This window comes from Heteronotia binoei, chromosome 8 (assembly GCF_032191835.1).
Source record: "Heteronotia binoei isolate CCM8104 ecotype False Entrance Well chromosome 8, APGP_CSIRO_Hbin_v1, whole genome shotgun sequence".
Classification (NCBI taxonomy): Eukaryota; Metazoa; Chordata; class Lepidosauria; order Squamata; family Gekkonidae; genus Heteronotia; species Heteronotia binoei.
This window is the reverse complement of record NC_083230.1, coordinates 83,735,780-83,759,016: the sequence shown is the minus strand read 5'-3', so window position 1 is coordinate 83,759,016 and position 23,237 is coordinate 83,735,780. Positions and strand designations below refer to the sequence as shown.

The window sequence follows — 23,237 nt, the reverse complement described above, 5'->3', positions numbered from 1 at the left end:
ATTATGAATCTGAAGGCCAGATCAGCTTTATTTTTAGGCGTACCAGTAGTGTACATTCTCTTCCCAGTGAATCTTCTTTCCTGGAACTTGGAACTGAGTAAGGCAGTATGTCTGTGTGCAAGACGATACTTCCGGCCTACGTGATATCACTACAGCCAGGTTGGCAGCAAGAGGGAATAGAGGGAAAAAAAGACAACAGATGCTTCCATCACTTTATCATTTTCTACTTTATTACTTCAAATTAACAACCACGATAAAGCTCAAAAAAGTCCAATATTTACACAGGAAAAAAGTACAAAATCCCCCCTCCCCAAAGTTCAAGGGTTTTTTTTCTGTTTTTTTAAAATTACAAAGTAATAAAAAGTTTTTTTTTTACTTTAATTAAAAAAAAGGAGAGTGAGAGACACAGTAAGCGGGGTAAATAAATTAGGGGGGAAATAAAGAATAGCCACGTGTTAAATAAAAAAAAATAAGAACCAAGCTGTCAAGTTTCCCGCCTGCCCCTTCAATGGTTCCCACAACTGTCCAAGGTCAGAAATCGACCCAAGTTTAGAGGCTGGAGGGCACCACAATGGCAGCTGCAATTCAAGCCCAAGAGGGATCAGTTCTCTTGAGTCAAGTCTAAATTTTGTAGAGAACAGGGCAAAAAGGAAGGTGGGAGAGGCCTGTGACTTGGGGGGAGGTAGTGCGTCTAAGCTGGGTTGTCGTCTGTAACAGAGGAAGCAACCTCTACAATAAAGCCAGCTTTTTACTCCCCCCTCGCCACCTCACTTTCACGTACCCCTCCCTTTTCTTCAACACCCTCCCTGTCTTCTGGGCAAGTAAAAACCATTTAAAAGAAATAACTAAACACACTCAAACAGATTGAGAAAAAAAAAAGACCCCCACTGCCTGCGTGAGAAGTGGGTCACATTTCTACATCCTTCACATTTGCTCATGCCTTGCCATCTCCAGCCATGTGCACATCCTTCAACACAGAATTGCTGCTGTGCCAGTATCATCTGCCTTACTGGTATATATGCCTGTTGCATCTCCCAAGGTGCCCATCAATACACAGAGGGACAGCAGTGTCCCCCCCCACCCAAGGAAACAATGCAAGGAGCAGGCTTTGCCCTGCCACCCTAAAAATGCAATGCCACCTTGCCACCGCAGTCTGTTTTGAAACTAACATTACACCACCACCTAGGGCTGGAATTTTAGATCTCCTTCAAACGTCCTCTCTCCTCCCCTTTTAAAAAAAACAATCCCAAAAGAATTTTAAAATTCATGTTGGAAACCATCTTGATTTACACAAGCCAAACTGTTTTAAAAAAAAAGTAGTCTGGGAAGATTTTTTTTTTTTTTTAAGATACAAACAGCTTGAGATGGGAGCGGAAAGCCTGGGACGGCTGGGCACGGCCTGCTGGCATGAGATGGTGGGCGAGGCCTGGGAGATAAAGCTGTACGGTAGCAGCAGAGGTGCTTCTGCAAGGCTCCTGCATCGGCGACTTGTCAAAGGCAAATTGGGCTTGGGAACGCAGGCGGCGATCTCAGAAAAAACGGACATGAACGCCAGCGCAGGGCAGTTCCTCTCCTCATTGCTGGCCAAAAAAAAAGGTTGGGTTTTTTCTTTTTTTTTCTTTTTTTAATTTTTGTTATTTTGTTTTTTAAAAGAAAAATACAGTGAAGACACTATAAAAAAGAAAGAGAAAAAGAATGGTTATATTTTCCCTTTCAGCAACATTCAATGTCTATCTCCAACACTTGTGACCTTTCCACTTGTTTTAGGGGGGAGAGAACTGTGGACATGATCAGTGGACTTTGCCATTATTAAAATTTTGAATGGTGCACAGAACGCACTTCCAGATCCTTTTTCAATGCTGCAAGATATGCAATCACTACTCCAATTCAATGTGGCAGAAAATGATCAAAATATCATTTTGTTAACATGGGAAAAGTAGACCAGGATTATGATATGACCCCCCACCCCTCTCCACACACCATAGTTCAGCTTTCTGAACAACTTTCTGAACTATGTTCAGACGTAAGCTGCCCTGAGCCTGCCTCTGCGGGGAGGGCGGGATATAAACTGAATTAAACATAAACATTCTTGATACACAAAATTAATCAGATTTGCTTCTGTTTGTATAATTTATTTTACAAATTGAAGTGATGCTCTGTATTCTTGGTGCTTGCGAGGTGGGCTGCAGGGGGAGGGCTTCTAGTGTCCTGGCCCCACTAATGGACCTCCTGATGGCACCTGGTTTTTCTGGCCACTGTGTGACTCAGAGTGTTGGACTAAATGGGCCAATGGCCTGATCCAACATGGTTTCTCTCATGTTCTTAAGGAGAGGCTACAAATGTATTTGACAATTAACCCCAACCCCAACAAGGGACTGTAATTTCATCAGCCATTTCCTACAAGTTATCATGCACACTTGGAATCTTAAGCATTAGACTCAGCTGGTTAAAAAAAACAAGCAAACACACAAACAAAGAAGTCCCAGGATGCTGAATTCTGTACAGCCCTAACAATGAAAAGTATTCTAGTTGTAATTGCCATATAGTATAATCTTAAGCAGAGTTTGCACCCTTCGAAGTCTACTGAAGTCAGTGAGCTTAGAAGGCTGGAACTCTGTTTAGGATTACACTGTAAGGAACACAGACAGATGCATGTCTCACTATCATATCCAACTCTGATATTAAAGACTTGCCCTTCCCTTCTATGCTTTTTTCTAGTGTTTTCTGCCAACAATATTTTTTTAAGAGCAAAAAAGGTAGACTTATGGCTGAGAAAAATACTGCAATTCATGAAGTCATCAACTGGGTCATCCATACTATCTGAGCTAGGACTCAAAGCCAAGAATCCGGCAACTATAAAATCAGTACATTTTTAAAAACAGCAGCAGTTTACTCCTGAATTCACAGTTGGAGCAGAATGTTTTACTTGCACACTGTTTGCCGTGGGAACTAAGCCCCTGGTCTACCTGGCTGCTACTCTGCCCCCACAGTCAAGGAGCAGCCATCTTCATATATTACATAAGGGAGAAAGGAGATTGCTGCTTTTGGAGAGAGGATTCCGTCCAACTGCCTGCACTCCAGAGGACAAAAGTAGTCCTGTCTACCAGAGAATCATCCACATGTCCTCATTCAAGAAGATCTGCTGAAACAATGGTTAACTACTGGTGGTCAACAGCAAGAATGACAATGACTTAGGCATGCCCAGCAGTAACTCCCATGTGAATGCATCCCTCGGAAAGATCATCTGATTATGCCCAAGGCTGCACATTTGGAACAATTATATGTATCATTGGTTGTTTGATACATTAACCAAAGCAGGAATAATTAAATCCCAAACACAAAAAACCAAACATTTGTACAGGACAAGCAGCCATGTGGTATGGGGAAAGCTTAGAGCATTTCATTGTCAATACCCGCAGCCACAAAACAATGAGCTGGAATAAAAAGCAGAGAGGAAGGGAGTGGACCCATGAAGATCTGCCTGTCAGATCAACACAGCAATCCTCGAAAGGCCAGAAAGCACAAGGGAAAAAGGCACTCACCTAAGCAAACACTGGTCTGGTGGCATTCTCTCTTCACTTCCCCAGGTGATCAAATGGCACACTTGTCTAGAAATAAAAACAGTCAGAGAAGTTAAGAGAAGGACCGTCATCCATAAATGGTCAATTAGGGTATTTCAGAGAGAAATAAGTAGCTCACATTATAGAAGAACCTCATCTATGATACAACAGGAATAAGTTCATTCCATATAAAACAGGAAGTCATATACTCTACAATACTCTACATTACACTACATATACTCTACGTTACCCTAAAATTTAACCTCTTCAGCAGTTTCAGGAACAGTTCTGAACAGGTCAGTGGGCTAAAACCAGATACCCAAGAGATGGCAGTGACAGGCATTGGCTTCTTCTAGATGCTTAGGCATGGGAGGAAGTCACATTCTTCCAATGTGTTTCTCCCCACCTTGGAAGCTCAAGTGATAGCCCTTAGCTATGGTCAGGAACAATTCCTACCAATACACCTACTGCTAGCCACTGTTATTGTCCCCCCCCCCCCCCCCCAAAAAAAAAGGCTAACACAGTTTTGTTTCTGAACACACACAATCCCACAGTTAACTGCCCAGGTGGTTTTATTTGGAAGCCATGTACCTTTCTGGTCATCCAGTCTTCTGACAAAATTTCCTGCTGCTTAGAAAATGACAGGTCCTCACACAATAGGGGAGCTCATACATGAGAATTCAGACCCCTGAATTCTTATTCTGGCACATGACCAGTACTGCAGCACAGAGAGCATCATTATTCCATTTGTCATGCTGAGCTGGCAGAATTTTTACATTATCCACAGTGGGACCTTGGTAACTGTTTCCCCTATGGCATAAAAACCCCAGCCATCCTCTTCTGAGCACCAGACATTATTTAAACAGACCCACATAGAAGCAAGAGTAAGCACCAATGGGCACTGTTGGATCCTGGTGGGTCTTGACTATAGATTAGGGGTGGCCAATGCTAGCTCTCCAGATGTTTTTTGCCTACAACTCCCATCAGCCCCAGCCATTGGCCATGTTGGCTGGGGCTGATGGGAGTTGCAGGCAAAAAACATCTGGAGAGCTAGCGTTGGCCACCCCTGCTATAGATCACTGAATGTAATGTAACAGCTAATCCACTGCCATACTCCACTTCTCTGAGCTCCCATTCACCAGAAGGAACTCACCTGTGATGCTGAAATCCGTGACACCTCTTGCCGCCCTGTGAGGTCAGATGAGGAGATGTTGGCAGGAGCTCCTCGGTGTAACCTCATGCTGACTTTCCGCTCCCTGTCCACCCGCGAGATCGCTCTGGGGGATGTATTTCCTAACAGGGGGGAAAGGGAGGAAGAGAAGGAATTAATAAGAGGTGGCCTACAAGGCAATATGCCCCTCCCCCCCCCAAAAAAATCAAGTTTACAACCTCAATTCCAGCTCTTGAGAAAGATAAGAGTGAAAGAATGAAGAGGCTAGAGCAGGGGTGGCCAACGGTAGCTCTCCAGATGTTTTTTGCCTACAACTCCCATCAGCCCCAACCATTGGCCATGCTGGCTGGGGCTGATGGGTGTTGTAGGCAAAAAAAAAAAATCTGGAGAGCTACCGTTGGCCACCCCTGGGCTAAAGCATCATAGGGTGGGGTGAGGAAATGGTAAAAAGGAAAAGTCACACGCATTTGGGGGCTGCCTTTTGGTTGGGAGGTGTGAGATTCCTATGCCTGACCTTGCATCTGCTGCTTCTTAAATTAATGGCTACTCACCAGACTGCTGGATGCGGGAGGTGGGCGTGGAGGCCATAGGCTCAGCGTTACGGAGGCGGTTTGCTGTGGCCCCAGCAGGAGGACCAGGGGGCAGTGCCCGTGTAGCAGAACCTCTGAGCTGCCCCATTCTCTCCTCTCGCTCATGTTCTCTCCTCTCCCGATCCATATCCTCAGGATTCCGGGCTGCCCCCTGAAACAGCAAACATCCCCACAATGCAACCATAGTACTATCCAGACTAACCTGCCAGGGTTTGGGAGGTCAACAAGCAAGGTTTTCCTGCAGGCTGAGGTTCATTCAGCCTGGGCCAGGGCCTTTTTATCCACTGCACCTACATTAGTAAGTTTCTCTCCCCCCAGATGGTATGACTAACATCATTATTTAAAATGCTGTTTGGCTTACGCTGAAGATGTTCTTAATCCAGAAAGTCTTTGAATTAAGTTGTTTTGCTACAAGTTTTAAAATTTTGGAGTGTTGGTGTATTTTATACATTCTTATGGACTAACTGCTGAGTGCTGCTTTTGAAGCAGGCAGGTTGCCAGTAAATTAATTAAAACAAGTTAAGACTTCAGAAACAAGCAAAAGGCACCATCACGTTCCTCACACCTCTCCATGACATTAACCTCGGCAAGCCAGTTACAGTCACAGAGGTAAAAGAACAGAGTTCTGTATGATTCATCCAGCAGATGAAATAATTTCCATACATTAGTTTATTATGTATAACAATATGTTTATTATTATTCCTTGCTAGAAACAACAGGATCAGTGTAGATGTAGGGATAGTCCAGGACCCTTCCTAAATAAACAACTTTCATTTTTAAAAAGGGAATTAGTCTCTGTGCTTTCCTAACTGCACTAAGAGGAAACTGCAAGCAGGCACTAATTCTACACAATTGCCTAGTAAAGGTTCTCTTACTCTCTCTCTCTCATTTCCCCTCTAGTCTTCTACAGATTTGGCTGATGAGATGGCAGTGAGATGACTGACAATGACTGTCATTTGATATTTTATTTTAACAAAACAGAAGCATGTTGCATTGGAGTTTAAATAAGTTCAATAACTTTCAAAGCATGGAAGGTTATAGGTTTTTGCTCTTTTGCATTGACTGAGGCTTGATTTAAATCTGCTGTTGAAGGGGGCAACAAAAATTTCTCCTGCACCTTTGAACAAGAGGTGTGCAAGTACAAAGTGGGCTGCTATCTGAGCAAAGCAGCTATGCGGCATACTTCGGCATTGCACAGGAGACATCAGCCCAATTTAATGAGATGCCATGTGAGCACGAACACCCAGAGATTACTTCTGCCTTACAAGCAGCGCAGGCAGATCGAGCTGTTCCATACTGCTCCAGAGCATCCTTTGGTTCCTTTCACCACAATGCCACTGGCTATGAACTAAGAAGGGCTATGCAGAATGCAGGAGGCCCTATTCATCCCCAGACTGCCTCCCAAGACATTATCAGGTACTTTTCTGCTTCTCACAGACACTTGCTTATAAAAACCTAGAAGCCAAGATCTAGCACCCAGTGACATAGTCAACATTTTATATTTGCACAACATGACTGCAGAAATGACCACATACATCATATCCCTGGGTCCAGGACTATGCAGACCAAAGCAATCATAATTGTCCCTGATCCCATCCCCAACTGCTTGCAGCTCACTAGCACGCACAATCTCAATTACTCACAAATTTGAGCATGTTCCAGTCAAACACATAGTCATAGGAGAAGCCCTGACGGTGGAAGAGGTTGCGGAACAGTTGCCTCAGGTAAGAGTAGTCTGGTTTGTCGTCAAACCGCAGTGAACGGCAGAAGTTGAGGTATGTAGAAAACTCAGCTGGGGAAGGAAGGAGACATGGTCATTACTTCTCAAGCACAGTTTCACTTTCATGAGGTGCTGCTATTTGCCATTTTGCCAATGCTTCACATTATAACTAAAAGATCACAACAATGTGACTACATTCCAGAGAACCACTGCAGTAAGGTAGAGATATGTGTGCATGCCCACAAGAATGCTGTTCATTCAGGCTACCTGGGTAAATCTCAGATTTTCCCATACAAGAAGCAGCAGGTCATGGAAAGGAGAGCAGAAACATCCAACTGCCTTGAATGTATATACAGGGCTGAGTGAAAAAAAGCCACATTTCACCCCAAAAACCCAAACGGGAGTTTTGGAACAGAAGGGTACATTAACTGAAGCCTAACTGGCATCCCAACCCCAACCTGGGTATGACACCACAGACAATGCAAATACTAACACCCAATTCCACCACTTCAGAAACAGCTGCCGCAGGGCCGCATTATATCTCATGTGGGCTCTAGGCACTTTTGCCTTCATAGGCCCCTCCCACCATAATATCAATATTAAATATTTTTGATATAACTTTAAATATTTCAGCATTTTTTTCTGTTTGGGGCAAAATGTAATAGATTTTCATGGGCCCTAAACACTTCATTTTTTTCTGATGTGAGGAAAAAAACCATTTTCTTTGACCCTAAATGTTATCCCCCCCCCTTTTGATTTTAAAAGAACATTTTTGTGTGCTTCTAAAAGCATAATGGGACTGTGCTTTCTGTGCCTAGTAGATAAGTCAGCCCTGATCTGCAGGCTTCCTCGACTCAAAGGCCTTCCATGCAATGCCAGCTGGTACACAACTCTCCCCATCCCCCACTGTCCTCCACAAGTCTTGCAGGCAGGCATGTTGCCCTTCCAACAGTGATTCTCCATCTCCCCCTTTTTTAAAACTGAGAGCTACTGTCTCAGCTCTAACACAACTTATTTTATTTATATCCCGCTTTTTGCCTTGAGTGGAGACCCAAAACAGTTAGCTCATCCTTTCTCATATACAGCTCTAGATGTTGCTTCTTGGTTTTGAGTTTGTATATTGGCCAGTGTGGGGGTCTAGCACTGATGTGGAAGGGCAAAATCTATTTCTTCTGTAAAACATATACCCATTACCAGCTGCTTAGTTATAAGCACTATGGCTTAGTAATGCAATTAGACAGCAATCCTAAGCAGGTCTACTCTGAATTCTAATACTGTGTATTCAATGGGGCTTACTCCCAGGAAAGTGTCCTTAGGATTGCACTGTTAAGTACATTCATATTCAAATAGTTTTCTGCAGACAGAAATGCCTTTCCATCACACAATCTGAAGCTTCCCTTTCCACTGCAGATCCGTCCATGCTGCCCCTCAAATCCTGTTTGCATGGGTCCCCGTTTCCTAGAAACAGAATTTCAGTGGGGCTCAGCAGGATGCTGGGGAAGTGGAAGAAATCCCCTTTCACAAGCTTTGCGCTGCTTGTGGTTCACTGGATACAAATTCAGGCTTCCCATTTTCTCTCTAGAGCATACAGTATAGTCTTTATTGTATGCACATAAGAGCCCTGAAGTCAAGTGGCCTTGCCCCACGTATTTCTGCAGATTGCTTCACCATGTGGGACAAGCGCGCCAAATGACCATGACTGAATTCCTGATGGTTCACTGAATATTTTGCATTCACGGAAGGGACAACATTCTTCTGAGTTGTAACCAGTACCCGAGTACTGCAAGAACATTAGAGCAGTATATGTCTATGCAAACTGAGTATGTTTATATACTCACATAAACAAAAAACAAAATAAGAACTTACAAGGGTACCCTTTGCAGAGCACTTCGATAGGCGTTGACATCTTTTTCTCACTGATGCGCTCGTATTTCTGGCGCTTTGTGGCAGCCTTCAGACCTTGCCAAGGCAGTGAGCCGAGATTGAAGTACATCAGCACGTAGCCCAAGCTCTCCAAATCATCACGGCGACTTTGCTCTGGAAAGAGTTGTGTACATGGGCATGAGAAGAGTTGTTCCAGCAACAGCTTATATAATGTCAGGAAAACAAGGAGGAGAAACTAGATATCAGGGCTTCTCCATGACTTGAGTGATGCTGAATCCAACACAATACTTAGCAGAGCTGGTCAAATGTCAAGAATCCATGTATCCACGTGCGTGTTACAACACACACAATTTTTGCCTTTATGACTGCAGAGGAAGAAGAACAGGAAAACCTTGTTCAATTCTTGTCTGGCCACTACAGTTTCAGCAGATGTTGCTCACATGAATGTGTAGGCAACATCTGCTGAAACCAATATAGTCAGAACTAAACAGGATTTCCTGTTGTCAAGGAAAGGGTTTAGGGCTTGGCTAGATTCTTGCCTCACTCTAGGACTAACAGAAGCCTGATGAATTATGCAAAGAACACAAACATGCAAATTAAACCTAGATATAAACTGTAGATTTCAGTACAAGATTTAGATTTAACACACACACAAAGAAAGAGACACTTCCCAAGGTGAAATATGTTACTTTTGCTATCAGATCAGAAGGAAGACTAGAATGCATTCAGTTAACATCGAGGTTCCTCCTGGCCCTATCTGTTTATATCTCTGCTGGTTCTCCTTTGCAACAATCTCAGTCTATTTTCCCTAATCTATGGTAGAATAGGAGAATTCAGTTTTAGAAGACACCTGAAGTCAGAACAAGAAATTCTTAATATTTAAGTGTGAGCCTGAAAAAAATAACAAATAAAAGCAATACCACAAGTCATCTTAAATCCAATTCCATTGGGTTTCAGCATGCTTAACAGGTAAATGGCCCTAGTATTTGGCTTCCAGCACACCTGACCAAAAATGTCAGTTCACAATGCTTGCCTTTCCAATCTGTTAGCTTGGATCCTAACTACAATTTTCATGGATGGAAGGTATGATAGCTGTTTACAAAAGTACAACTTTTCTGCCTTCTCCTCCACCCTTGACTATAGCCCACAATTCCCCATGGAATGCTGCTTCTGAGTAACAGAGGGACCACCGAGAAAAATTTAACTGGTGTTCTGCCACGGGAAGGGGGCTTCAGTGGAAATCACACACTTAGCCAGCTTTAATGTCCATGCCATATTATTGTAGGGGGAAAGGTTAGAGAGCTCTCAAAACTTTAGACCAAGCCTTGGGCTTCTTCACATGAAAGAACGGCCTCCAGCCTGGGGGAGGCCAGATGCCTGGTACACAATGCTTGAGCAATACTCACCCCTTTGCCAGTTTGAAAAAGGAACACATGTGTACACACATTTTCACACACAGCATGCCTGTATACATTTTTCTGGTCATCCCCAAGCAGCTATACAGCAACTTGCAACAAATTTTGATAGAATTTTTTCTCAATATTTGCATGACAAGTTTAGCCAGGCAGCTGCAATTGCCCAAGCAAGCTTGTAAATCTGAAGCTATGTTACAGTTAAATCAGACCACTGGTCTATCATTTTCTACCTCAACCAGCAGCAGCATTCCAGGGTCTCAGGCAGAGGTCTCTCATATCACTTACTACCTGATCCTTTTAACAAGATGCCAGGGATTGAACCTGGGGTCTTCTGCATTGGAGGCGGGGGGTGATTGCAGCCGTTTGGCACTTTAGGCCGCTTCAGGATCTGGCCCTCCCACAATTTTTAAATCACTTTATAACAGAAGCAGCATCCCTGCGGTAGCTATGAGGATGTCATCATACCTAATTTGACCCTGAGCCACAGCCTTTGCTCAAGGCTTCTGTGACTGATTAAGGATATCAACTATCTCCCACATCTAAACTCAAATCAAATCCATTGTGCTTTATCAGTGACCACAAAGCAGCTATAAACCATTACCCTAGCAAATGCGTCATGCCCATATGCACAATGCCCCTCCCGTCACAACTCCTCACAGTGTCTTTGTTCAGCCGCATGGAGGCTTCTGGTGGTGCCTAGCCCTCAGTTTGCCTCTCTGAGTACCACAAAGGTGAGGGCCTTTTTCATCTTGGCCCCAACCCAGAGGAGACTCACTCTCTATGGGACTTGTCTGCGATCTGCAGGGCATATAAGACAGACCTATTCCACTAGGCATGCCAAAAGCGGTGCACCGAGTTTTAACTGGATTTTACTGAAATTATGGTTTATTGTTTTTATTGTATTGTGATGTTGCTAGCTGCCCCAAGCCCTATTCTGTGGCAGGGGGTGGGATAAAAATCTAATAAAATAAACAAATTTCCAGTTTTACAGGGGGGGGAGAATAAAAAGGAATGCAGGCTGGGGAAGCAGAGGAGGAATAGCTGCCTGCTATTTTATCAGGCTGCACTAATTCTGGAGAAGCCACCATAGGCAGCCAGGTCTATAACTGCAACAGAATGAGGCTGCATAATGCTGAGCCAGCAAAATGGGCCTAACCATTTCAGACTGTGCAGGGAGGGGGGAATACTCCTTCACATAGGAAAGGATTCTGTAGCCTAGCCTATGCTGATCTTCTATTTGCAATTTTTTAAAAAATGTAGGATAGCACTAAAAAATGTGACCACCAACCTGTACTGTGAAGAATCCAGACTCATTCTGCACCTCCCTTTTCCCTACTATCTCAGCCTCCCCAAAAGACCCGCATTAAAATAGGCACATCTGCAATTGGGACATATGTCATATATATAAATTCTGTGGGGGCAGGGTTTAGTGAGGGGCTTATTTTTTAGAACAAAAGAAGGGGTCAGTGAACCCCAGGCACTTTTCTCACAGCTGGGCTTACACATCAGAAGTAAGCCTAGTTATGAGAAGAACAACCTTGCATGGCAGGTGGAGAAGAATCACAAGAAAGGCTGAAGGCCCCTCTCCTGTATGTGCCTTGATTTCTTAAAAGTTACACTGTGATAGAATAGACCTGTATTTTAGAAGATGGGTCTGCCACCTTCACACTTAGCCTGCTTTTCTGTTGTACCAAAAGCCAAGTTCTCAGGCTCCTTAAGATTCATACATGTACTGTGGCACAATTGACACTCCTTCATTCACTGGAACAACTTTAACCAAACTTAGCTGCATTTACCCTATTATGCATTAACAGGATAGCATAAAGCTCCAGTACAGATTCCTCTTTAAAAAAAGAGAAATATTAACCTAACTCCTGAATGACTTTGTAAACATTTACATGAAACTCACACATCAAAGTGAATCCAGAGGCTGCTACACACACACACACACAATGCTAAGTGGTTTTCAGCAAGTGGTTTTCAAGACAAGCCAGAAGCAAACTGCCTTCCCTAGAAGTCTCCCATTCATGTAGACGCCTGCTTAGCTTCAGAGATATACCATACCGCCTTCTGTCTCTTGAAAATGGGACTTAATGTATAAAATACCTGGGCCCTAATCACAAGCTCCATCCACAATATGCTATGTCACCTCCCCTACTTTCCCCAAAAATCTCTTCAATGCTTGCTGGACCATAGCCTCATGAAGTATTGGAAGCTTCTCTTCTCGACAGCAGCCCCCTACTGATGGAACCAGCTACCGGAGGAAGTGAGGGCCTTGCAGGACCTCGTCCAGTTCTGCAAGGTCTGTAAAACCACACTCTTCCAGTTAGTCTTTAACTGCTCTAGAGTTACCGTCATTTTGGGAGAAAATGTAAGAATACTGAAGCCATCGGAAGTGAAACTACATATGATATCAGCAACAGATTGTTTTAATGATTGAATTTTAATTGCTGTATTAATGTTATGCAATTTTTAAATTGATTGTTTTCATTTTATTGTTGTGAGCCGCCCTGAGCCTGCTCCGGCGGGGAATTAATCAAATAAATAAATAAATAAAATAAAATAAAAACGTCATGAACAAATGTGGGCTGCTGCTACCAAACAGCAGTGGGTGGGAGTATTAAACTTCTCCCTGAACAACTCTTATGTCACCAGTCCAGTTCCAATCTCTGTGTTGTACTAAGATAAAAGGGGATGGGGGGGAGAGCAGCAGACAGGGAGAGTTCAGAACTTCTTTTTCCCTTTTCCCCACTGCTCTGGATATTGTCTCCCCCACCATCCCCTTCACTATTGTTTGCCAGTGACCTCATTTTCAAAGACAGGCTACTGGCCATTAAATGCTGATGTCCCTATATTCTTTTGCATAGCATGCCCAACTTCTTCCTACTATTTCAGTGGGTGAGAAAAATTCAACACTTAGCATACCTGAGGCTCACACATACAGACAAAGAGATAAAGCTCTGATCATTTTAAAAAATCACTTCATTTATACATTGCTTTTCTCCTCAGTGGTAACCCAAAGCAGTCTACGTTGTTCTCTTACTTATCATTACAGCAACCCTGTGAAGTAGGTTAGACTGAGAGTGTGTCACTGGCTTAAGGCCTAGTCCAACACTCTTAACTACTGCACTACACTGGCAGATTATACATGGCAACCCAACTCTGGGAGTGTGCCAGCAGTACCATTTTAATTTTATTGGTAATCTTTAAAGAGATGGGAAAAAGAAAAAAGAAATTTGGGGGGGGGGCACATGCAGTGGGAGAGAACTGTATATATGGGTTTCTTTTCTCTGGTCACAGACAATTAATTGAACTCCTACATGGAAAGCAGAAAACCCTTAGCGATAATTAAGATTGGGAAGTGGACGGGTTTAGTATAGCTTGATCTCATCAGATCTCGGAAGCTAAGCAGGGTCAGTATTTGATGGGAGACCACCAAGAAAAACTCTGCAGACGAAGGCAGTGGCAAACCACATTTGCTTAATCTCTTGCTTTGAAAACACTGTGGGGTCACCATAAGTCAGCCGCAACTTGATGACACTTTATATAAACATTAATGGTGATTAGCACTGCTGCTCACAACTAATGGAACTGTGAAATGCTGTATTTTACAATTTCTCTCTCCCCTATCCAGTGCATTCAGTTATTCTGAGAATGATGAATGCCTTTATTTTGGTATGAGATCCGCTACTGGTACGAGAAAGTAAGAGGGCTTCAGCTGTGTGCTTCCAGACACTTGCAAGCATATAAAGAGAACTAGTATATATTTATGCCCTCCTCCAGCATTTAGACAGAATCTGTTACAGGCCCACTCTTGGACCCCTCAAGGTGTCTATTTCAGATCTCTCAAGGGTGCAGGATATGCTGGAAGTCATCTTCAGAGCATGTGAAAACTGAATGGAATGCATAAATCAAGAGTCTGCTTCTCCTCCCAAGAACTGATTCTGTAGGGTCCAGCTGAAGGGCCCCTCCCAGACTTCCTTTTCTTTCCTCCCAACCTTCTTTCATATAGGGTTTGACTGAATACACATCCTGTATTTCCTCTGGACATTAATCCTTGCACTACACATTCAAATGAAGGCTCTTCTAATTGAAGATACCACAGTCAAATAAGTCCCAAACAATGCAGTTCTCCTTCTCCTCTCTAAAATTAAATGCAAGAACTAAATAATGCAGCCCAGACAGAAAACTGACTAGCGGGGATTCATTAAAGACAGAGTTAAAACTGGACAGCCCAAATGAAGCCAGCCAGCCGACCTGGGGGTTTCCTGATTGCAGAATGCGATATTTTAAGCACAGAATTCCAGACTCTGAATAATTGCAAACTTTTGTCAGCCAGCCAATTGCCAGCTCTCATAGCGTCCCCAGCTTCTAATTACAGATCTTGCCTTGACTCCTCAGGCCTTGTCTAAACCAAGCTGCTCAAGCTATTTCTCTTTAAAAGGTTCCAGCGGTATAGGATTGATGGTAACAGCTCACAGCGCTATCCAACAGATAGCAATATATGAATAGAATGTTGCATCTAGCCAGGGATAAAAGGCTGGTAAGTCTGTCCTAGGAGTTTTCTGCTCAGAGAAAGGCTTGTGTAGTTCCCCCATTAAAGCTGCCAATACAGTGCTTCCACACAGGTTTCCACACGTTTTCCCTTTCCCAGTCACCTCACAGTGTCAACCCCCAACATCACGGATGCTTTTTCAGGTTCTTTTAAATCAATATTTGAATCTGTGTTATCAGATTATCTTGAATTCCCAGATCTCGTTTTAAAAACAGAAAAGGTGGGAGTTCAGAGAGCCTGATACACAGATTTTTATAACAATGCTATTCCATACCTATTAAAAAAAACAAAACTGCAGTAGCAGGGGAAAATGGACATTGCAAGGGACCATAGCAGGAACAGTGAATGGGGTCTGGGCTTCCCCATTCACATGGTGGCAACCCTGGCTTTGCTGGTATCTTTTTAAAAACATTGCAGCAAAACATGTTTGGGAAAGATCACAGAAAAGATGAGTGGGAACTAGAGGTGCATGGAAACACCATGGCGCTGTGAAGAAGCAGGAAAAATTCTTGCTTCACAATAGCATCCAAAACTAGGGCAAACAACCAGAGTGTAAGCAATCCTAAATAGATCACATGGTATGCACAAGTAATTGGGATGTACTGCACAAAATGGTTTTACAAACTTGCTTCAATAAATGACTAAGGAGTATTATGGTCCATACTTCTGTGTTTAGCTTATTGTAAGTAGGATCCTATTTGTGTAATTTCTGTACCACTCAATGAATACTTAGGCTATACTTCTGTCCCTTCTGGTGGTTCCAGACTTCTAAAATCCTGATGCACAGCTATTGGATGTCCCAGTTTTGTGACTGTACCAGCTCACTACGTGTAATCTGTCTTGAGTCCCTGTGGAAGAGGCGGACTATAAATAACAAATATAATAAATTGAAATAAAATGTGCACATGAATACACAGCGTAGTAGATTTGTGTAAAGGGTGCTCTCATGTCAGATCTCAAATTCGGATCAAGAAATTAAGATTCTTCCCCTAAAAAGAGAACTGGCTAACAATGGTGTGTTAGTATTTTTAAAGAATCTGAATGCAGAAAGAAGAGGCCAACGGTGGAAGTATTGTTTCATTTGTAGCCCCCCTTTAAGCGTAAGGAGTCTATAAGACAGCTCACACCACCATAAAAAACCATTCAGGGTACATTTCTGAATTTAGTATACTTTGCATAACTTATTCGGTTTAGAGAATGAGCTGGCATAATCTGGTTTTCCTCATCACGGAAGCATAAAAAGAATCAGGACTTCCACCAGATTAATCTTTAAATACCTAGACAACCTCATCAGGTTTATAGCATTTGAGAATGCTATGGGAAGGGCAAGCCATCTCTATACATCAATTTCAACAGGCGTGCCTTATTGCTGAGACTTAACATCCATCAATCAACATGCAAACTAACACTTGATGCTTATCTGCCAAGCTGAAAAGATCTAGTCACAAACAGAAGTTCACATTGCTTGATGCACAGACTGTGTACACGCCCAACTGGCGCAGCTGAAGGCACTATGACTAAGGGCCACTACAGTTGTGAAGGAAAAGCAACACACAGCTTCTGAGATTACCTATGAAACCATCTCAATGCAACTGTCATGTGGAAATTCACAAGCATTCTCTAAGTTCAGAAATCAACCAGACCATGGCTTATGCTAATCACAATTCAGAAACCAACTTCCAGATATGCAAGCAAGCAATGGTTTACAGTAGTTAGTGTTTTCTATATGCTCAGCACTCCTTTTTCTAGGTACCACACATCCATGGGCTGTAACTATGGTTTGGTCACTGAACATAAAAAGAGCCTTGCTGGATCAGGCCAGTGATCCATCTAGTTCAGCATCCTGTCTTGCACAGTGGCCAGTAACTCTGGAAGGTCTGCAAAAGGGCAAAGAGGCCAAGGCCTTCCCTTGTTGTTGCCTCCTCACACTGGCATTCAGGCTAGTGGTCACTGATAGACCTATCCTTCATGAATTTGTCTAATCCACTTTTAAAGCTGTCTATGCCTATGGCCATAGGATACTCTGGCAGCAAATTCCACCTTTTAATCACCTACTGTGTAAAGAAGTATTTATTTTTGTCCATCTACTCCCCATCAACTTCCTTTGATGCCTTTAGATTCCAGTATTTTGCGAAAGACATTCTTTGTCCATTCTCTCTAACCCATTGCTTAGTTTTATAAAAACCTCTATTACACCCCGCATTAGTTGCCTCTTTGCTAAACTGAAAAGTCCTAGACTCTTTCAGCCTTCCCTCCTAGGAAAGATGCTCCAACACACTAATTACCTTGGTTGCCCTCTTTTGTACTTTTTCCAGCTTTGCAACACCCTGGTTGAGTTACTAGACCTGCACATGGTATTCCAAATGAGGCTCCACCACAGATCTATACAACAGCATTATAACACTGGTAGTTTAATTTTCAATCTCTTTCCTAATAATCCTCAGCATAAAGGTTGCCTTTTTCACTCCTGTGGTACACTGGCTGCCACTTTGATAGAGCTATCCACTAGCTCCATGTAGGCAAGCACTGTAATCGGTCTGGGCTGCACTCTTCCAACAGGCTTGACTGGTAGCACAACAGGTTCTGCATCCACAAATTTTACAGAGGTCCCCAGAGAAACAGAGAGCAGAAAGACAGGAGGTTTGAAAATCACCAATTTAAGCCACTGGGAAAAATATGGACAAGGATGTGTGATGGGGTGCATTAAAAGACATTTAAGAAAGACAGTGGGTGACAGTTTATGAAATTAGTTAATAAACTGGGGGGGGGGGAGGCAGCATACATAGCTGTAGCCAGCCTGGTCACCTAGAGGTGTATTAAAACAAGAACCTTGAGCTAAACAGCTCATGGAAAGGGCTCTCCAGCTATAAGTCCAGAACTGCTCACAATCACACGTAGGTTCTAAGAGCAACACTGGAGCAGTGCTGGGGTATGCAGTGCCTTGACATGGCAAAAATCAGAAAGAACTGCTGACCACCACCTCCTTGGGTGGGAAAGACCATAGGATACAAGCTGTGGTGGTCTAGAAAGCTGTGCTTAATTGAATGATGCATAATAAATACCACTGGACCAGAACAGGAGTCAGCTTGCATGTACAGGGAGTGTTTGTTCTAATGCTTCCACACCTTGCTTGTCAAAGAAGAAAGCAAAGAGTCTAATTACTTCTGTCATTGCTATCAAAAACCCTTCATGCAGCTGTGAATCTGTTCAGGTCAGTTTTGCTCCGCTGGTAATTTCGTCAACAAAAAAAACAAGATTGTAATTCTTCAAGGGTGAGAGTGTGAGGCTTATCCCCTAATAACCCTTAAAAATAAGAGTCTCATTAAGAAAGAGGGATGAGTATTTAGCAACCTTCAAAATACAGAACATGTGAGAACATCTTTCTGCTGACTTAGATGCAATGCAGACCATGTTTACAGAATTAGGCTAGATAGTCTTCCACACTAGTGAAGGACCCTAAAAGCAAATTAGAGAACTGAGAGCACCTCCAGCACATGGCCAAGGCCATGATGCTCTCAAAAACAACATCTTAAATATTTTCATTGAGAATCCACTTATCACATGCCATGTTTGGGCAGTAAGAACAGGCAAAAAGGTGGTACTGGAAAACTGCCAGAACTCTCTTAAGAATGTAGGAATTGCCTGGCTGGGTCAACCCAAGAGCTGGTTTGCTCAGCTTTGTGTCTTCAAACGCTGTCACCCACAAGCCCTTGAGAACAGATCATGCTGTCAGACACCCCTTATTCATCCCCAGTAACTGATTCTTGGAGATATTTTACTTTGGAACATGAAAGTGCTACTGTTTTCATCGCTATTGATCATGGGAATACTCAACAAGGAATCTGAACAAGGTTAATTAGGTACTGTTGTGTGTCCTCTCTGTTGTGAGCCTCTAGTTAGTTAATGCCACTGGAAGACTTGGAGTTTGGTATTTGAGAATACTGATCTTCTGCATGCAATTCATGATTCTATAAACCATAACCATGTCTTCCTTAACCATCTTTTCTGCCAAAACTAAAGTACCATAGTTTCTGGACTCTCTTTGTAGGAAAGACCATCATTTTGATTTTCCACTTCTATATTTCCTCTACCTTTCTTTTACAGATGGGAGTGATCAGAACATCACAGTGGAGTCTACCTGGTTTAAAACTGAAAGCTTCGATTAAGCGCATGATCAATACAAAAAATAAAACTGATTAAAATTTGCCCTTAAGTGGTGCAAAAAACAAGCCCCCTCTAGGATTCTGGAAGTGCCAGCCAATGTGAAAAGTGATTGCTATTTCATTCCAGGCCAAATGCATAGGCTTAAAGATGATGTTCCTTTCTGGTATGTAGAAACAGGCCATTCAACATGGCCATTTTACAGATCACGCTATTGTCCAAGAGCCTTAAAAAAAAAAACTTTTGTGGTCTTTCAGTGTAACATTTAATTGATCTCCAGAAAGCCTGGCAGTTAATCTAATTTAAAGACATTTAATTGTTGGATAGTCTCTATTCCCAGTATTGTGTAGAATTAATCTAATCTATGCTTTTGTATTTATTTTCTAATTTTTTTATCAGCATGGGGGTTTGGAGCAGGCTATGCATTCAAGTATGTGAAAAGTGTCCTTCTATGAACACTTTGCCTCATGATATTATTATTATTTATTACTCATATGCCCCATGCACATCTTTCAGTCTATGTAACTACAACTCTGCAAATAGAGATGCAAGATTTTAAGAAATTTGAAGCCATTTGGTGGTTGGTGGTGGTGGGGAGAAGAACACATTTCCCCCACTTGGGGAAAAAAGGACGTTTAGGGAAAAAGTGAAACATAAGCAATACATTCTTATCAAATTTAAACATCTTATTGCTTTAACAATATAGAACATTCATACCTTAGCATATAAAACTATACTTTTAATTTTAAAAAAATATTTTTGCAACCAAGTTAGAGTTGTCTTATGATGACCCTAATGAGCTGGAGTCCCCAAAGTGGTACCCGTGGACTCCTTACATGGCACCCACCAAAGGTTTTGAGGGAGTGGGTGGGGTAAAATTGAGCTTTTACCCAGCAGCATTTCTCATTAGCGGTGCAGATTTTTAAAAAGATACTTTGGCAGCAGCTGCTACCATAGTACAAGGATTGTCACTGTGTGAAGGTACATGCAAGAAAATATTTTTAAACCACGTATTCATTTTAAGAGGCATCCTGTTAAACAGAGCTACTGTTAGAAATATTCAGGAGTTATGCACAACCAACTGTTGGTTGACTCCACCTCCTGTGGTGGCCATTTTATGGTTGCGCTGACAACTTGGAGTCATAATTTCAAAGGTGCCTGCAGGCTCAAAATGTTGGGGACTCCAACCATTGATTTTTTTCAAGAAAGAGATGTTCAGAGGTGGTTTGCCATTACCCACCTTTGCATAGCAACTCTAGACTTCCTTAGTGGTCTCCCATGCAAATACTAACCAGGCTGACCCTGCTTAGCTTCCAAGATCTGATGAGATTGGACTATTTATTTCAATTTTTAGTCCACCCTTCCCATAGGACAGGCTTGGGGCAGGTCTATCCTGGGCTATCCAGGCGAGGGCTTCAAAAATACACCAAGGGAGAAATGTCTTTGCACAAATCCAGTACTAGAGACAGAACTGCAAGCTGCTATACCCCGTGCTACCAAAACACATACTGCTTAGTTTGAAAGGTCATGAGATGAAGGAAAGCAGAAATTCACAAGAGGGTCCTGTGTGTTCCTCACAAAGATGGTAGGACCCTCTAAGTCCAGAAAAGCATCCTGGATTTGAGTACTGTAGTATATTCAGGAATTACACTGGAGCATGTGGCTCCTTCACACACATTGTGTGGCTCTCAAAGTCCCTACCACCCCATTGGCTGGCTTGGAGAAGGCACTTAAAGTTCAAGTTAGCCTTTATTGGCATAAAGCACTTAAAGTTAAAGTTGCTTTCTTTTCACCTCTCCCTCCATCCTCCATCTATTTGCTTTCCTCACTTCTTTCCTTGCAGCTCTCAAATACCTGACATTCATTTCTTTCAAACATCTGACAATTACTCTATATGGCTCTTTCGTTAAGCAAGTCTGGCCATCCCTGTTGTAGAAGCATATATAACAGAAGCATTATACAGGAATGTTCAAAGCATGCATTTTGGCTTCATTCAGACTGGCGGTCTGGGCGTTTTGGCGTTGGTGCTAAGTATTCCATCACATTGTGACAGGGTTTTCCATCAGACTCCCATCCTGATCTGGTCTCACTGCACACTTCTTCATGGTTGACCATTAAGATTAGTGCTGCACGTCAACCAGGGAGCGCGTGATCTGGTCTTTTTTTAAAAAAAAAAAATAATGAAGTGAAAAGACTTATTGGGTGTGCATGTGCTCTATGATTTAAAAAAAACAGAACAGCAAAATTTGAACTAAATTTCCACACTTCCAAAATTGGTTTGAGCATACATTGAGGGAGTTCAGACATTTAGACACGTGGGATGAATGTGTGGGGATTCATTAGCATCAGAATGCAACTACTGTCTATTTACTCCGTATCCAACTTGTCTCATGACTGGGTGATTGCGACTGGGGAATGGCTGCCAGATGTGACTGTGTGATTGAGCCCTTTTAATCCAATAAGAAAAAGCAACTATATGAGACCAAAACTCCCATCTGATTGCAGCCTTTGAGCGAGTAAAACCATCTAAACATTTCACTCTTTCCAAATGAGAAAATAGTTCATAGAAGGGTCTTTTAAAAGCATTTTCCCAACATTTCCATTGCAGAAACTGAAGGATTTCTTTGGGGAAAATACCTTCTTTCCTTGGTTTTCAAGCCTTCATATCTCTGTGCAAGGAATGCTCACTTTGCCTTAAAATTCTGCATATTTTGAAGCCTGCATAATAACAGAATGGTTACTAGAAAGCTAATCCCTACATTTGACAGCTTTTGAAATTTCCTGAAATAAGAGAAAGGCTAGAGACTATCTTGGAGAAGTTTGACACGGAGAAAGATCCAAAGTCATGGAGAGTGTAAAAACTGTTTACAAGCTAAACATTTGGGCTTAAGGTTAAGCTTTATTGCTAGCTTTCTTATTGTAGGTAGAGAATCCATTCTTCTAGTTGTTGCAAGTCTTTCAAAGGAGTGCCTCTCATTTAAGATGCAGAGTAGAGCAAGTTCATTCTCACTTACACTTCCAATAAAGCACTTTATTTTCTGTTAAATATGCAGCTTGCTTAAAGGGGCCCTTAAAGGGAACAAGATAGACCTATACTATATTGTGGAGAGATGCTGTTCATCTAGCCCAATATCCCATGACTGAAGAGGAATGAGTAGAGATTACAATACAATCCTGCAAACACTGACTAGAGTTCTGGTGAAATCTAGGAGCTCAGACCAGCAAAAATGGCTTATATATGGTGTTCCCCCAGCCAATGTCATCTAGCTGTTTTCTTGCTAGCATCCTGGCTATTGGGTAACTAGTACAAGAACAACACACAGCATCACAAAGGATTCCTTCTACCCATAGCCAAAGGAGAAATGCCTATTGTTTGGACAGCACTGAGCCAAAGATGAGCTCTCTCTTCTGTGCCTCATGTCCTTTGGCACCAAACCAAACATTAAAACTTAACCGCACACAGGTAATTAAGAATGCCATATAAAACCCTCACTTAAAAATCGTATTTCTGCCACACTACTTATATACACAATGTTACAGCAAAGTCAAGGCACCCTTCTAAACATTAGGGCCATAGTTCAGGCATTAAGGTCGAAGTTACTTTGCAAAGCATGCCTTCACAAATCTCTCCATAATCATGTCCACCAGAACCTAACTTCTAGACAGACTCACCAATGCCAAGATGGGTGTTTATAGAGGCATAGCGTGCTGTGCCAGTCAGGTTTTTGTTTTCCCGGTAGGGGATGTGTTGGTGGGTGCGGGCATCTCTGTACTTCTTGGCCAGTCCGAAGTCAATGATGTACACTAGGTTGCCTTTCTTGCCGAGCCCCATAAGGAAGTTGTCTGGCTTCACATCTCGGTGGATGAAATTCTTGGAATGAATGTACTCAATACGGCTGATCTGAAAGTGGGTTGGGAAAAGTGAAGAATGTTAAATCCTATCCACTGCTTACAGAGCACACAGCAAGAGGACACAGAGATAGGAGAGCTCTGCAATAACGAGAAGTCAGCCCTTAAAAGAAGTCAGGCGGGTAAATGAATTCTCTCAGCACAGCTTACTGCACTTTCAAAGCTAAAAGTAAGGCTCATTCACAAGACTGGAGGGATCCCAACAACTGAAGGAAGAGCCTGTCAAGAGACACAGGGTGGGAGCCAGTAAAAGCAGGGTTATCCCATGGTTA

General features: G+C 42.5%; 1 protein-coding gene across 1 annotated transcript in view; it reads right to left on the bottom strand.

Moving 5' to 3' along the window:
- Positions 1–208: 208 nt before the first annotated feature.
- Positions 209–23,237, bottom strand: part of CSNK1E (casein kinase 1 epsilon) — a 41,969-nt gene continuing 18,940 nt past the window's right edge. Inside the window, exons 5-11 of the mRNA XM_060245455.1 lie at positions 22,729–22,957; positions 8,908–9,078; positions 6,965–7,113; positions 5,283–5,472; positions 4,714–4,853; positions 3,543–3,608; positions 209–1,671 (exon numbers count right to left, since the gene is read on the bottom strand). Coding sequence (XP_060101438.1) covers positions 3,576–3,608; positions 4,714–4,853; positions 5,283–5,472; positions 6,965–7,113; positions 8,908–9,078; positions 22,729–22,957 — 912 coding nt within the window. The 3' untranslated portion in view covers positions 209–1,671; positions 3,543–3,575. The remainder of the gene's footprint in view (positions 1,672–3,542; positions 3,609–4,713; positions 4,854–5,282; positions 5,473–6,964; positions 7,114–8,907; positions 9,079–22,728; positions 22,958–23,237) is intronic.